Below are 14,733 nucleotides of genomic sequence, written 5' to 3' on the forward strand. Positions count from 1 at the left end.
AGTATCTTCCTGCTGCTGTCCTTAGTTGTAGCTAGAAAGGACTTGTAATACAATTTTTCTCTTCTTTTCTTTTAGTTTGGATTTTTGTGATGAGCTGTGTTGTTTTGTTTCTGGAGCCATCCAAAGATGCCAGTTGGTTATATAGACAATTGAAGAGAAACAGATGAACAAAAGGATAGTGAACAGATGGAACTTTTTGACTGTCGCACGTATGTCACTTTGTGCAGAATCTAATATCATGTCTATGAAATGTATATATTCACTGTTAAATGAATAAAATTCTCTTGTAAGTTTTCTTGTTGTGTAGAGCAACGACACTTCTTTTGTTTCGTTTTCTTCTGTTTTGTTATGTGGGAAGAGGAGGCAAAGGGGGTGCTTTAGGTGTTGGGCAAACTTTATGATTGGATATTGTTGCATAGAGCTGGTTTTGAATTTTTTTGAATGTTGAAAATCAAGTAAGCCAAATTAGTTAATTAAAGTGTTGCTAACTTGTGTTCTTGTTTTTGCATGAGGTGCAAGCCAATACTTTCATCCCGTCGACTCTGTTATAATCAATCTTTGCTACCTTTGCAGCTTTTGCCAAGAGAGCGTAAGAAGCATGAATATTTGGAGGCTGTCAAGAATCGTTACAAGCATCTTCCTGAGGTTAAGCGCATTATCAGGTACTTGAGTTTATTGAACTTTTAAGTTTCTGCTTGACAGATTGGATGGATGGCCTTAACAAATTTCTATTAGATTCAAGTGACGAATTCGTCCAATCATTAAAGTAGAATTGGACTGAAATAACTTTACTGAATATAGAGACATCTCCATACTGCTCTTTCTGAAACTGAATGTTATGCTAGGACAAGTTGTAAGGATGAAAAGATGTTACTTTTTTACTTCTTCCAGCAACAAAGATGCCCTCAATTTCGATATCTGGTCCTTGACTTTGGGAAATTGAGACAACATGATTGTAATGTATATCATCAATGGGGTGCCTTGGCATTTTAAGCTTGTGCTTGACTACTATGTATATCATCAATTTATTCAAAGTTCACTTCCATCGTCGGGGGTGGTGTGTTGCATTTCTTCTTCTTTAGTGTATTTAAAGATCTTATCTGAGCATTTCGTCCTTTATTTGTCACATTACAGGCACAGACACTTGCCCAAAGCAATATATAAAGCAGCTTCTCTCAGGCGTATTATGACTGAAGCTGAAAGAAAGAGAACCGAGAGGAGGAGAGCACATAGTGCCCCAGGAAGTATGCCAAAGGAGGCATTACGCAAACGAAGAATCATCAAAGAAGTTGAGTGATTTCTTCTTTTCCCTTTCTTTTAGCCGCGTGAAGTATATGAGAGCCATATACCCAGAAGACGATTCACCATAGAAGTTCAATGCTTTCTTCTCTTCTATTTGTCAGATGTAATTGCAGCAGTGTATTGCTTGTGTATGCATTGTTTTACTGCTGTTTATACCAAGTAGAATTATTTACAATGAGAGAGAACTTTTGACATAGTGACATAGCCTAGGGTGCATTAATTCTATAATTAGTTGGATCTTCCCTTTTATGTTCGGTGATACAAGGACATGGCCATAATTATGCGCCAAATTTAAGTAAATAACAAAATCGAAAACAGTTCTGAACCATATAAGCAGTGTTGTTGGACTATAGCAAAACTGGGCCTGAGCCAAGTGTGTTACATCCTAGCTTGCATCGATGCGTTGGGGGATGATTTGATGCTGTTACCTATATGGATTCAGAAATATAGGAGGGCAATGTAATGATGTCATAAAATGAATTTAATCTTATTTGCATTATATGATAATTTATAATTTATCGTCAAGATGGGTAGAAGTTTAATTTCCAATTTGATAAAGGCTCTTGAGCAACAGAATGGTAAACTGGTGCCTTCACTTCTGGTCTGGGCATGTAAATAGCTTGGTGTTATCGTCACTGCACTCTGTTGGGGCGAGGTTCGACGATGTCGTGCTAAGAGTCGGGGGTGCAATCGAGTTGAGCACAAACTTGAAATTTTTATCTTAAGTTCGAACATGAAGTATATATATGAAGAATTCGAGTTCGAGCTTGTTTCTCATCGAGTCAAGCTCGAATTCATCGGCGCTTTTTACTTTTTTTCTCAATAAGTATTTCTTAATTGTAATTATATAATATTATTATATAAATTATAAAAGGTATATATGCTATAATATTTTAATTTAATATTATGAATATATGACTTCATAATATCTTTATTATGCATCTTCTATTAGTTTAATAGTAACAAATTTACTAAAAATATATAATGTATATAAATACTCCTCAAGTTATATAAGTTATTAATACTAATAAAACAAATAATAATGTGTTATTTTCTAAAAGTAAAATGAGAACGGTCGTGAATATACATTGTTAAAATATGATAGTAATTTAAATTTTATATCATTCAGTTATACAAAAATAGAAGGGTTAACTACATTTAGACCCTTTTCGAAAATGTGAAATTATACTTTCTTCAAAAAAATTGTGGAATTACACTTACATGCCCTCCAGAAATTCTCTATTTACACCTGACTCTTTTTGTTAATATTTGGACAAAAATGCTGACGTTAGCAAACAAATTACATAAGTCTACTTTTGCCTCTCATTGAACATTCACTTGTATATTTTTGTACTTATAAAGGAATAAAAATACGTAATATATGTCCACAGATATATATGGAGTGAGGTTACATTATTTCATTTCTCCCGTTATAAGTACAAAATTACTACATTGAAATGTTACATGAGGGGTAGATTTGAAATTTTATGTACTTTTACAAGAGAGTGTAAATATAATTTTTTAAAAATTCTTTGAAAAAAAGTATAATTATGCATTTTTATAGCGGGTCTAACAGTAATTAACCCAAAATAAAAAGAATTTTTTTTAATCAAGCAGTAAATCACCAAAATTTAACATAAGTTTATAAACAGTAAAATAGACTGCATACTATGTATCATCAGTGGATGCAGAGGTGGCTGGGGTCAATGGAGGACTCTTCAACAGTATGCGCTTGGCAAAAGAGCCAGTAGGGTGATTATGAATAGAATATTTGAGTTGTTCAGGGAGGGGCTGAAATCCACATAGGAGGAAATCTCCAAGATATGGGGGAAGAGATGTAGAAGAAATGGCATTTCCACTCCTTCATGGAGGACTTCGTGGGAAGAAACCGAGTATCCTCCGGGATAGTGAAGTGAGAAGGGCCTGAACTTGCCTTCTTGAGCAGGAAAAGAGTGAAATTGAGCGGCAGAGGGGGTTTCCCTCAAGCTATCATCAAGATGTAAAATCTAAATAGTGGACTGAAAGATTTGAAAAGTAACAGAGTTAGGGGATGTTAAACAAAACAACCACATTAAAAAAAAAAAAAAGAAAAAAACTCAGGAATAGGAAAGCATAAACCAGCCTCCAACTAGGCCAAATAAAAATACAAAAATCCCTCGGGAGGAAAATTAGGGCAAGCATCGGAAATATATCACGAATTCAACAGGTATCCCATACTTCTCCCTAATGATCATAGCATCAACCTCGAAAAAGCGGGTTCGGTAAACTCTGAAGAACTCAACCCCCAATCCTACTAACCTATCCTCTAACTTCTTTCTTTTCTTTTCCTTCTTACTATTCCCTTCCTCCTAGCTCTCTCCCTCCTCTTTAGAAAAACCTCTGGTCTATCATTATTTCATTAATCACTTTCTCATTAATACTATGATATGTTTCTTTCAAAAATAAAAACAAGCAGAAGAAAACATGGAGTCTTACTTGCACAAGTGGTGAAAGAGCAAAGGATAATCGAAAAAAATCCTAAAAAAGTTAGAACCTGCTAAAGGAAATTTTAGATCGCTGAGAAATTGTTTTGAAAAAGAGAAAGGAAGAAGGAGAAGGAGAAAACAACTTACTCAGATTGCAAAAGGCTTGTGAAATGACAAAAAACAAGATGCTTTTAATATCAGACAACCACGCAATTCCATCTCCACATGATATGCACTCCTCTCTCCTACTAGTCCCCTCTCCACCAATTATTGAGTGCGTGCCTTCCGTGCACCACCAGGTCCATCCCATCCCTATATTTTTTGTAATTATCACTAAACCCTTTTTTTGCGGATATGCACGGACCCACCCCCTCCCCCAAATCTGCGCGCCAATGTGGCTTCTCCTCAGCCAACAAAATTCTCCTTCAGTCAATACAACAGGATGAAACAGGATAGCAGGACATTCCCTGGTTAATAAGCCTAGATGTAAACTTCTTTCTCTTTTGCAGGAGCACCTCTTCCTACTTCAGTAGTCTGAAATCAAGTCTTGCACTATGGGAACAAAGAAGTGGGCCTTACTGAGCAACCTTACAGGCCAAGTCTTAATATGCCAAGGGCAAAGTATAAAACCCATAAGCTTCTCCTTTTTCACTAACTTGCAGGTTCGAGAAATAAATACAATCCAACAGGATGAGTTAGCATCCAGCAGGGAATGACACGTCATGTAGGTCGTTAACATCTTATGATGCATCATACTAAAAGATCTCATATTAACTCCAAGAGAACTGATTAGAATCAACTCTTTAAGCAGCAAACAACATAATCTCGAATTGACCTTGCAAGACCTCTTCACATGATCATAATTCTTTCTAGAGAAGTTCAAATTTTAAACCTTTTTTTTCTTTTTTCTGTTGTTTAATTAATATATGCAACTATCCAATAACATATTATTTGCCCTAACTACTCTTTAGATCTTGCTTTATGAATGTCAATAAATTGATACTCTATGCAATCACTTTGGTAACACATTCCATCACACTTTAACTCTCATTCTCTCTCAATCTCTAAGCTACTTTTATCTCTCTTTCTGCATTCTACACGAGTTTTATCTCTTTGCCATCATACTCAATCATTGTTCTCACATGGATTTAAGTTTTGTCTTTTATGTCTTCAGTAAAAACATTACTGATTTAAGCATTGAAATGCTAAAATTTATTTTATAAGTTTTTTATTCTTTGATCTTAAAATTTTTGCAGAGATCCTTTGACCCTTGTAATGTGGATGGATTCTAATACGCATCAAACATATTCTTACGTGATATTTTTAATCAGAACATCTTAGACTATATTTCATATCTTGGTCAATTTAAAATTTGGATTGATTTTGAAATTTTATGTAACAAATTTAGATGGTATATTTGATTTGTTATTGAACTCATGCCCAAAAGAATAATTTTTTTTTTAATTTTAAAAAATATCTCTTTATATATGTTCTTCTAATTGCATATTTATAAATTTTATTAATATTGATGCATTATAATTTTAAAAAAAAAGTAATTTAATTTAAAAAAAATCAATTAAAATTTCCATGAGTAAATAAAATATTATTTTACTCATAATTAGATTAAATCCATAGTCGAAATAAATATTTACAATAACCCACCTGCATCCCCAATACTCCAAAATTGGGCCAAAAAACAAGACCCGTTCATTTCGGAATCGCCAACCAAACACTGCATTGTGGGTAGGGTTTAGCTCCCAAAAACCCTTTCATCTTTTACACAGCTTTCAACTCCACTCTTCACCTCCAAAATTTAGAGAAAAGAAAATTTAAAATTCAGAAATGGCTATTGCCGCCGCATCAACCGCCGCCAGATCCGTTTTCCGGTCGTCAACCGTCCGTAACGCCGCCACGAGGCTTGCATCTCAAGCAAAATCTGCTCGCTCCTCGCCCTTCCGCCTCCCAGCCAGAGCTCCGGTACTCGCTAATCGCATCCTACGGTATCTCTAGTCCTCTACACGTCAAATTGCTTTGGTTTAGCCGTTCACTCATATGGTGCTGCGAGTTAATTTTTTAATTTACTTTTTTCATTGTTGAATTAATCTGAAAGGTCTCCCGTTGAAATGAGTGCGTGCCTGGAGTCGATGCAGCCGTACCACACCGCTACTGCCTCAGCGTTGATGACATCAATGCTCACCGTCTCTCGCTGCGGGTTTGGCTGGCTTGCTGAAGGTACTTTCATATGAAATTTTACTTTTATTTTCAAAGAACTTGTTTCATTTTTTTCTTGAGTTTTTGGCTTTTATTTAGTGAATTGTTAGGGTAATTATTAGTGATATCGCATCAGCTTATAGTGAACGCGAGTCTTGTTGTTTAATTTGTATGCGTAGGGTGTTCATATACATTCTTACCCGTCCCAATATTTACGGGTCATTTGCTTCTTCATGAACTATTTAAGAGTTTCAAAAAGATGAAATCTTTAAATATCTTGTCCATATTAGCATCAAAAGTATTGGTTAAGGGTTAATTATTGCACATCCTTATGTTAAGTGAAATGAAATATAGGTATTTTTTTGGGTGGGATATTCTGGAAAAGGAGTTAATGTAGAAATAATTTCAGGATAGATGGTTTATTATTTTATCTGTGGCACTCTGCTATAGTTACTCAGAGATGCTTGGACCTCTGCTTCAGAACTCTGTTGTTTGTGATGTATCATTGCTGTTGCTGCTTGACTATGTGGCTGAAGTCTGAGGCGGAATAGCAGAAGAAAATTAAGTTAAAAAACAAAAAGCACATCACTTATTTATTTATACAATTATGGTCACCGAGGAGTTGGAGGTTCTCTTCTGTTTCATAAATAAAGATTCCAGCTTGCTACAGAAGTTGTTAGAGAAGGATTCGTGAATTTAAAAGTACTGGATAGGGCACACAACAATCCGATCAAAAGTACTGCCTCATCCCGATCAGCAGCGGTCAAATTGCTGCTTGGCTTGCTCTTAGAACAAATTACTTGAATATCAATTCATTCTTGTGTTGGAACGAAGCTTTCCTCTAACCATTAGCTAGACCAAGAACCACCATATACACTGTACTTCCTGTGTTGTCTTCTTTTCCTCTGCTTATTCTTTCAAATAGGAGGAAGTTTGATCAGAGAGTTCATCAGCTGTCCTGTATTTCTATAATTATCTGCGCTTGTATGACTCTAATGCTTCCTTCTTACGTACATCCTTCTCCTAAAACCACTCTGTGTTCAGTGAGATCTCTTTATAGTCTTGCTTTTCTATACAGCTACTTAAAATTGGTAAATGCTGATGGGTTACCTAACCAATGGCTTTTCATTCTTGATTTAGGTATCTAGCGACGTAGAGCCCTCTTTGCTGACCCTGTCCTCCTTTCATATCTCGGTGAGTTAGTTTTTCGTTCGAGAGTGCCTGTCACCTGAAGCATTGACACCCTTGTATATTTATAGGACTAACCCAGTCTAGTAGCTGATGTTTCCTTGTATATCCTCCTAGTCCTTTGATGATCTTTTCTTCTGATGGATTGAGAGGTTGTGGTTCTGAAAATGGATAAACGTGTATGCCGTCTGCGTTTCTTGTTTGCTTTTTCATCCTTATTTAATGTGAAGCCCATAAGATGTCTCTGTCCAGATATATTTTTTCTCATTTTGATAAAGAAGCCCCTTCTTCAATCTTCCTGTTGTAGGCCTTGAGAAGACTAGATGAAGATGGTGAAGCAAAGAGGAATTACTTTGATTCCTTCTTTCTAGAACTTCCCTGAAAGAAGACAGTGCTTTAAATTGAATTGACATGTTCGGGCTATTTATACATTAATAAATACTTAGTTCAATTTTCTGTAGATCAACAGATTGAATGAACTCTCATTTTTTAGAGTTTCTTTTACTTATATTTGTTTTCATAACTACTATAGATGTCTAAATTCTTCTTTTTGCATACAGACTTTCTTCCAACACTTGCTATATTTCCCAAGTATGAGTAAATTTTACAGTAGTGTGCTTTACGAGCTGGTAATATGAATCTTCTCTGGATTAGGATTCCACATAGGTGTGGGAGTCATTAATATAGTAGAAAACTTCTTAGCAACATCTATCTTGATCGAGACTTACATTTTATCATTATTCGACCAGCTTGCAATGATGATGTGTGATGAACTTTGGAAGGCAAGGAATATTTATTGTAAGAAAACTCTTCTTTCTAACACTGGTCGTGGAAAGTGAAGAAAAGTTTTGATTGAGCTGGAGAAGGGCCGCTACATTGCGTGTAGACCTAGAGGAACTATTAAATGTTGATCTTTCTATGATAATGTTTGAATACCATCATGTCCTTTTGATTTTGGCTGTTAAATTTACTCATATGAAGGATAAATTGCTCATACATTGCCTTTTGATCTGATCTTTTTGAACATATGTTCTATCAATGCACTTAGTATCGTCAAAGTATTGTACTGATTCTCATATATTAATCAGCTTGCAATGATGATCTGTGATCGATACCATCTTTCAAGGTCTCCAGCAAGGTTCCTATCTTAAATTATGGTTCTAGAAGACTAATTATGTACCAGATAAGAACACTTTCATCTTGGTTTATCGTCGCTTTGGGGCTTGAAAGATTGTTATTTATTATCATGAATCTTCCTGTTGCAAGTCCATAATCAGCCTTACATGCCCGAGGGTTGAGAGCAGCAAATGTGCCGAAAAGAATATGTTTATTAGTGGCTCCTTATTTGCTATTCCTTGAGATTTGTACTGGAATACTTGGTTTTCATGCTTTGGTCAAGTTGAGTAGGAACTTGTATGCTTTTGACTTCATAGTATAAAATCATATGCATTATGAATGAGAATAAGAAGGCTTAAACTTCGGTTCCTATTAAAGCTTTTGATCATCGTGTAGAAAGAGGAAACAGCTGCTTGTTAAATCCATGAGCACTGAAATGGACTGTTTCATCCTTGCTTTTGCCAGGTTGTGATGATGCATAGTGGAAGTACTACTCTTGACTTGACACTGCTGTAATGAGTTTTCAAGTTGTTGGGATCTCCTTTGAAGTTCTGGTGTTTCCCTTTCATGAGAAATTATTTTCTGGATAAGTGTAAAATATTTTAGATAATCCTTCTAGACATCATCATCCCTGTTCTAGATGTATTCTCATCCAGGCTAGAGCTTCAGACACCTGATTTCTGATTAGTGTCAGCATTGGTACTACTATAATGTTAGGCATGTAAGAATGAAAGCTTTTTCTGCACATTTAGGTTCAAAATTGGTGACTAATTAGGAGCTTTTCTTGTCAATTTCACTTCGGAATGAGAAGAATGATGCTGATTTCAACTTATTAGGTCTGTCTTTCCTGGATTTATGCAAATGAAGGAAGACAATGAGAAGAGCATGCTGTTTGAATGACAACTTTTGCAGTTTGTACAACATTTTTGGGGAACAAGCATTGTGATTTTGTATGGTAATGAAACTGAGTACATAGACAGATGATGGTATCATTGCAAGAAGGATGATGACATTTGTTTCTAAGTTTATAGGGTTATGGGATAAGAACACATGCAAGAACAAGTCCGCCTATGCGGGAAGAAATGCTCAAATAGTTTATATGATTCAGGACTGGGTTTAAAAATGACCAGCAAAAAAGAACAGTGATGCTGTACGAACTTTTTCCCTTGCTGTTCTAGACATTCAAATAAGATCACCATTCAGGATGTAGGCAGATGTGATTTCAGGGTAAGTTCCAGCTCAATTTGACCATTTGATGAATAGAGTGAAACAAAGAGCTGTGATCTTATTAGAATAAACATAGATAAAATTTTATGCCCTACCATACTCTATATTGATTATTAACAAAGAAAAACATATCCTCATATGACTAAGATTTGAGCTTCAACAAAGCAACGCCACCATAAAATTCCATTCTCCCAATCTCATTTTTACTTCACATACATCAACCCATGTTCATTGGGAAACTTCTACTCGAGGAGTCATTCACTTTCCTATGTCGCATTTGATACAGACATAGGGAAGCGTGTTTGTTCATAGAATAGAATTTTCTATTGCAATATTTGTGTCCTTTTATATTTTGTTAAGATATGTAGCCCATGTGTATAAAATCTTTCTTTAGATAAGATTTATGACGTAAACATTATATGCATGTGATATATGTAAAATGAAATAGAAGATGTAACAAGTATTGAGTTGATTTATTTGAGGAAATACCTTTTAGGGTTAATTACTCTTAGACTCTTTTTGAAAATGCGAAATTACACTTACACTCCCTCCGTATATTCTCCGTTCACGATTGTACCCCTTTTGTGTTAGAATTTAGATAGAAAATGCTGCCCTAAAAAGAAAAAGACATAAATTTTAATTTTATGCCTCATGCAACATTCCTTATAAATTATTGCAATACGGTTAGTTTTTTTTCATCAACAACTACTTTTTATCTAATTGCAATAATTCTAGAATAATGTTTTATTGCAATTACGTCTTTTTGATTTTATATATATAATATTTATCCCCTTATAAGTATAAAAATACTATTAGCGTATTTTTGTCAAGAAATTATAGAGGGTAAAACTCGAAGTTTATTTAAATATTTTGTTGATATTAACATTTTCTTTCAAATCCTAACGGGAGAGGTACAATTGTAAACATAAAATTCTCAAAGGGTGCAGGTGTAATTTTGAAAGTTTCTTGAAAGAAAAGTACAATTGTGTATTTTTTAGATGGGTTTAAAATGTACTTTTTGAAAAAAGTATATTGTGGTTTTATAGGATTTTAAATATAATTAATCCTATTTTTTATATGTAGCGTGTCGATATAAGGTGCAATGAGGAATTTGCATAGAAAATCCGAGTTGAAACTGAATATGGCTTTCAACGCCATCACTTCAAATAACTCCATCAATATAATCAATGAATTAAGAAGTGAGCATATATCATCAGCATTATTAGATACAAACATGTCATGATAACAGATTCTGAGTTCTATAGGTCATTTGTTGCAGCCTGACAAATACAAAAACTTCATCCCTCTTCAGTTGGAGAAAACAATAAGGTTTCAAGAATACAGATTAGGTTATAAGTGTTAGTTCTTGGATTCAATTTCCACTGCAACTAATGCCTTTTCTTGTTGCTGCTCCTCTTTACCTTCTGCTGCATCTTCATCCCCCATTGCTTCTGTTTGTTGTCTGCGGTATCTAAGTATCACTTCCTCCCCCATTGCTTCTGTTTGTTGTCTGCGGTATCTAAGTATCACAAGACACAAGAACGCTGCACGGAACAACACCAGAAAAACATGTTAATGACTTCCGCAACTTCAGGACCAAATAGGCTTCAGACAGCTTTGCGTTTCCTACATCACTGTGAAACTTTTTCACATCCAAATGAATTAAATGGAAATTTTCAGTTCTCTTCTCCAGATTACCAGCAAATATTCGGGTTCTGATGGATGTCAGATTCCAGAAGGCCGTTACCGCTGATGCAGCCACGACCTTTTTGTGTGTGCAGCTTTCCCATGCATTCAATGCCCAAGATTTCAGGTGTTCAACTGTTCATTTCAAAGATATCACATTTTTTCAGTGAAAAACCGGCAGCATTCATATCAAGATCACAAGAGAGGGGCACATCATACTGACCTTTCTTAGATAATTGAGACGAGTAAGCAGAATAGAGTTTTGGGGCTGTAAAACTTATAAAAAAACCTGTAAAATTCAAACAAAGGACAGTAAACATCAAGATTTCTCATGAGATTTTCGACGTTTCCTACGTATATGGAAATCCACAGGTGAGTTCTACTGAGCTTACCAAGTGCACATAATCTCCATAGGGTAATAAGATGGCCATACTCTGCTCCGACAAGCAAGAACGGAACCACCTAGTGAAAGAAGTTCAGGAATTTACTTAGATTCGGATATCATAATATGCAATTTACCAATACTGACAATAGTTCAAGCAATATGTACTTTAAGTGTCATTGCTGGTTCTCCTGAAAAGACTTCTCTCATTCTTGAAATTGCAAGATTTGCTGCTGGGAGTACTAATCTGCCGACTCTCAGAATATCATCTTCTTTCAACTTAATCTCACGCCTAATCCCATCGCCGTCCCTGTGAATTCCCCAACCAATTCAAGCATAATCAACGATAGGGAGCACGATGCTGACAAGCATAACGCCACACCAAAATAGATACCTTTGCCGCATGGTATTGGAGAAAAATGACACTCCCAAGAACAGAAGCCCCACTTGAGATAGGAATGAGAAAATGCTGCAAAATCAAACCCAAGTTCTTGAGGCTATCTTCGAGAAAGGCTCAACTAAAAATCATCAAGAAAACCAAACTTAGAACATGAAGTACCTAAAGTTAATACCCCTGGTAAAACAAGAAGACAAGAAACAGAGTGATCCAAAACCAAACCAAAGGCTTGATTTTGAGACATCCTTCCACATAACTAAATCATTTACCATCTCCCCAATTGCATCCATATTGCACCCATCACCATCACTTGTACCTAAATCTCCAATTACAATACCATTAGTCCCAGAAAAAGATACAAAAAAGCAAGAACAGCAACAATGAGTAATATCTAACATCAGGATATAAACATACTCAGAGACAGGACCGGAGGAACCGAAATCGATTTATCCTTCCTAGATCTTTCACTGTGCCTCTTCTTTCTTGGCTTAACCCAGATTTCTTCCCCGGCAACAGACTCCCTCTCTTCTCTCATATCCTGCTCCACCCTCCTCCTGGATCTTCGACTACTCCTGGGCGACGGAGCGGCAGAACTCCGACTTTTACATCTTTTCCTAACTCCACAGGCCTCAACCGCAACATCATCAGCCATTTCAAGCCTTTCCCCCAGACGGGCTTTCGATCTTTTAAGAGGGGAAGGCGAGAGCATCAGAAGCTCTTGCAGTGGAAGAGTGTAAGGGGGTCTAGGGGAAATAGTGGATGCCGGCGATGGAGTTGATATTTTGGGGGAGGAAGGGACTATCTCAAGAGACAGTTGAGGGATGGGTGATCCACCTCCGGCTTGATCGCTGTAATGGCGGAGCTTCGAGAGTCTTGAGGCGGATTTGGTTCGGGTCCGGGGCTCCGACCGGAGAGAGGGTGGCGTAGAGTCCATGGTGTGATGTAATGGGCTGTGTGTGTGGTTAGATTTCTTGAAGGGTTTGAAGATTTTCGTGTCGGATTTTGTTGAGGATGAAGAGAGGTTCGGTTTCGTTCGTGTTGTCAGTTTTGTATTTGAATGAAGGGCTTAGGCAAAGATAGCCGTTGGGGATGCTACCTTTTGGATTTTTTGAATAATTAACGGCGGGGAGTGGGTCACCTGACTCACCCCATACTTTAACGGTAATGAAGGAAACGGTCCGTTAACGTTAAAATTGACCTTTACCCAAATGGAGATTTGGGCCCTGATTTCTAGTAATTTGTGTCTCCCATTGTCTAAATTTATGAAGGGATTATTTTCTTCTTGTTCTTTTTAATGAATATGTTATAATTATATTACAAAATTTTAATAATTAATAATCATACTAATATACATATCATTATACCATTTCATAATATTTAGGGATAATTTCACTCTCTTTTTGTAATATTTGGTGTAACTATACATAAATTTGTTGTGGTTCAAAAAATTACATCTAATACTCAAAAAATTTGCTTCTGTTCAATAAATAGATTTAAAATTCACTGAATTTGTTGTTATTAACAAGTAAAAATTAATATTTACTTTCGATTGACTTATTACTTACTTATTGCATGCCAAACATATTTTTTGTAACTAAACTACCATTATAAAGGTGAAGATACCTTTTCACATGCTAAAACGTATAATATCCATAGAGGCAATTTGCTCATAAAAAAATTTATTTGACCTGTAATAAATCATTTGGGGTAAATATGACTTTATTCATTTTTTTTTTTTTTGGTTAATATCATCAAATTCGGTGAGTTTTGAGTAATGAAGAGATTTATCTGTTAGGTGGAAGCAACCTTAGAGACACTAGATATAATTTTTCAAACCACATGTGTATACGTGCAATTACACAAAATCTCAAGGGAGTGGAGCATAATTATCCCTAACATTTATTTAAAATTTATGATTTTTATAATGCATATGAATCGGTAAACTGTAAAAATTTACAATCCTTATATTCTTTACGTAACTGTTCAAAAGTTCATATAGTTTTTGCCTGTGTTATTATATATTATTAAACTCTTTTTAAAAGTAAATTATCGATTCAATTTTAAAATATTAGATCAAACATGTACATACGTATAAATGCATGGTGAAATATAAAATCTATAATACTCTATAATTTTTGAGTAATGATATGATGTATTTTAATTATATGTACATGTAATTAAATAAAAATTTATACACCATATAGCATACTTTTAAACACTTTTTGTATTACATAATTGATAAAGAGCTATAAATTTTAAATATTATTTTATAAATAGAGTTTGAGTAAAATTTTAAATTAAGAGATTTTTTAATAAAATATATTATAAGGAGTAAAATAAAAAATATATGGGATAAGCGAAGATGACATTTTTATTCTATTATTATCAAATTATTTCATCACAAGGGTTTTTATTATGATTCATATTTTAAGGAAAAAAATGCGATTAAATATATAGTTTAGGGTGCAAAATGTATTTAACCCTTCTTTATATTATACAATTTTGTCTTCTTTATTGATTTATTAAACAAACAAGAAAATAAGTGATGGTAGCACGCGAAGTCATCCATAAACGACGTCGCTTTATCAACTTCGTTGTAATTTTCATTTGATGTCTCGCATACTTTATTTAAATTTAGTGTTAATTACACTTAAACCTCCTATAAATATGTAATATTATGCTTTTTTTCTAAAAGTATTCTAAAATTACACTTGCATCCTTCTAAAAATTTACTGTTTACACTTGACTTTATTTTGTGA

The 14,733-nt window shown here is 34.9% G+C and overlaps 3 protein-coding genes across 15 annotated transcripts in view; 2 read left to right on the plus strand and 1 right to left on the minus strand.

The window, feature by feature from the left end:
- The window catches only part of LOC105178473 (DDB1- and CUL4-associated factor 13), a gene marked incomplete in the record, with an annotated part of 8,098 nt that extends 6,466 nt beyond the window's left edge, over window positions 1-1,632 (plus strand). The window contains 2 exon segments of the mRNA XM_011101944.2: window positions 574-662; window positions 1,135-1,632. Of these exon segments, the coding sequence (XP_011100246.1) occupies window positions 574-662; window positions 1,135-1,297 (252 nt within the window).
- On the plus strand, window positions 5,452-9,182 carry LOC105178474 (protein NUCLEAR FUSION DEFECTIVE 6, chloroplastic/mitochondrial-like). Of its 12 annotated transcripts, none has more exons than XR_002288439.1 (5): window positions 5,453-5,767; window positions 5,878-5,999; window positions 7,119-7,172; window positions 7,916-7,964; window positions 8,748-9,182. XR_002288439.1 is itself a non-coding variant. In XM_020699429.1 (4 exons), the coding sequence occupies exons 1-3, from the start codon at window positions 5,610-5,612 to the stop codon at window positions 7,933-7,935; spliced, it is 300 nt and encodes a 99-aa protein (XP_020555088.1). In that variant the 5' UTR covers window positions 5,452-5,609; the 3' UTR covers window positions 7,936-7,964; window positions 8,748-9,182. The 12 variants fall into 12 exon arrangements, 10 of the variants coding, with proteins under 10 accessions (XP_020555088.1, XP_011100251.1, XP_011100249.1 ...); XR_002288440.1 differs by lacking the exon at window positions 7,916-7,964 and adding an exon at window positions 8,255-8,304; XM_020699429.1 differs by lacking the exon at window positions 7,119-7,172 and having other exon boundaries at window positions 5,452-5,767.
- On the minus strand, window positions 10,691-13,013 carry LOC105178597 (reticulon-like protein B17). Of its 2 annotated transcripts, none has more exons than XM_020699355.1 (9): window positions 12,389-13,013; window positions 12,137-12,296; window positions 11,972-12,046; window positions 11,746-11,887; window positions 11,588-11,657; window positions 11,419-11,484; window positions 11,208-11,330; window positions 10,992-11,053; window positions 10,691-10,943 (listed from the first exon to the last, which is right to left on the minus strand). In XM_020699355.1, the coding sequence occupies exons 1-9, from the start codon at window positions 12,906-12,908 to the stop codon at window positions 10,869-10,871; spliced, it is 1,293 nt and encodes a 430-aa protein (XP_020555014.1). In that variant the 5' UTR covers window positions 12,909-13,013; the 3' UTR covers window positions 10,691-10,868. The 2 variants fall into 2 exon arrangements, with proteins under 2 accessions (XP_020555014.1, XP_020555015.1); XM_020699356.1 differs by having other exon boundaries at window positions 12,137-12,290; window positions 12,389-13,012.

The sequence above is a fragment of the Sesamum indicum genome, linkage group LG16, assembly GCF_000512975.1.
Source record: "Sesamum indicum cultivar Zhongzhi No. 13 linkage group LG16, S_indicum_v1.0, whole genome shotgun sequence".
Taxonomy (NCBI): domain Eukaryota; kingdom Viridiplantae; phylum Streptophyta; class Magnoliopsida; order Lamiales; family Pedaliaceae; genus Sesamum; species Sesamum indicum.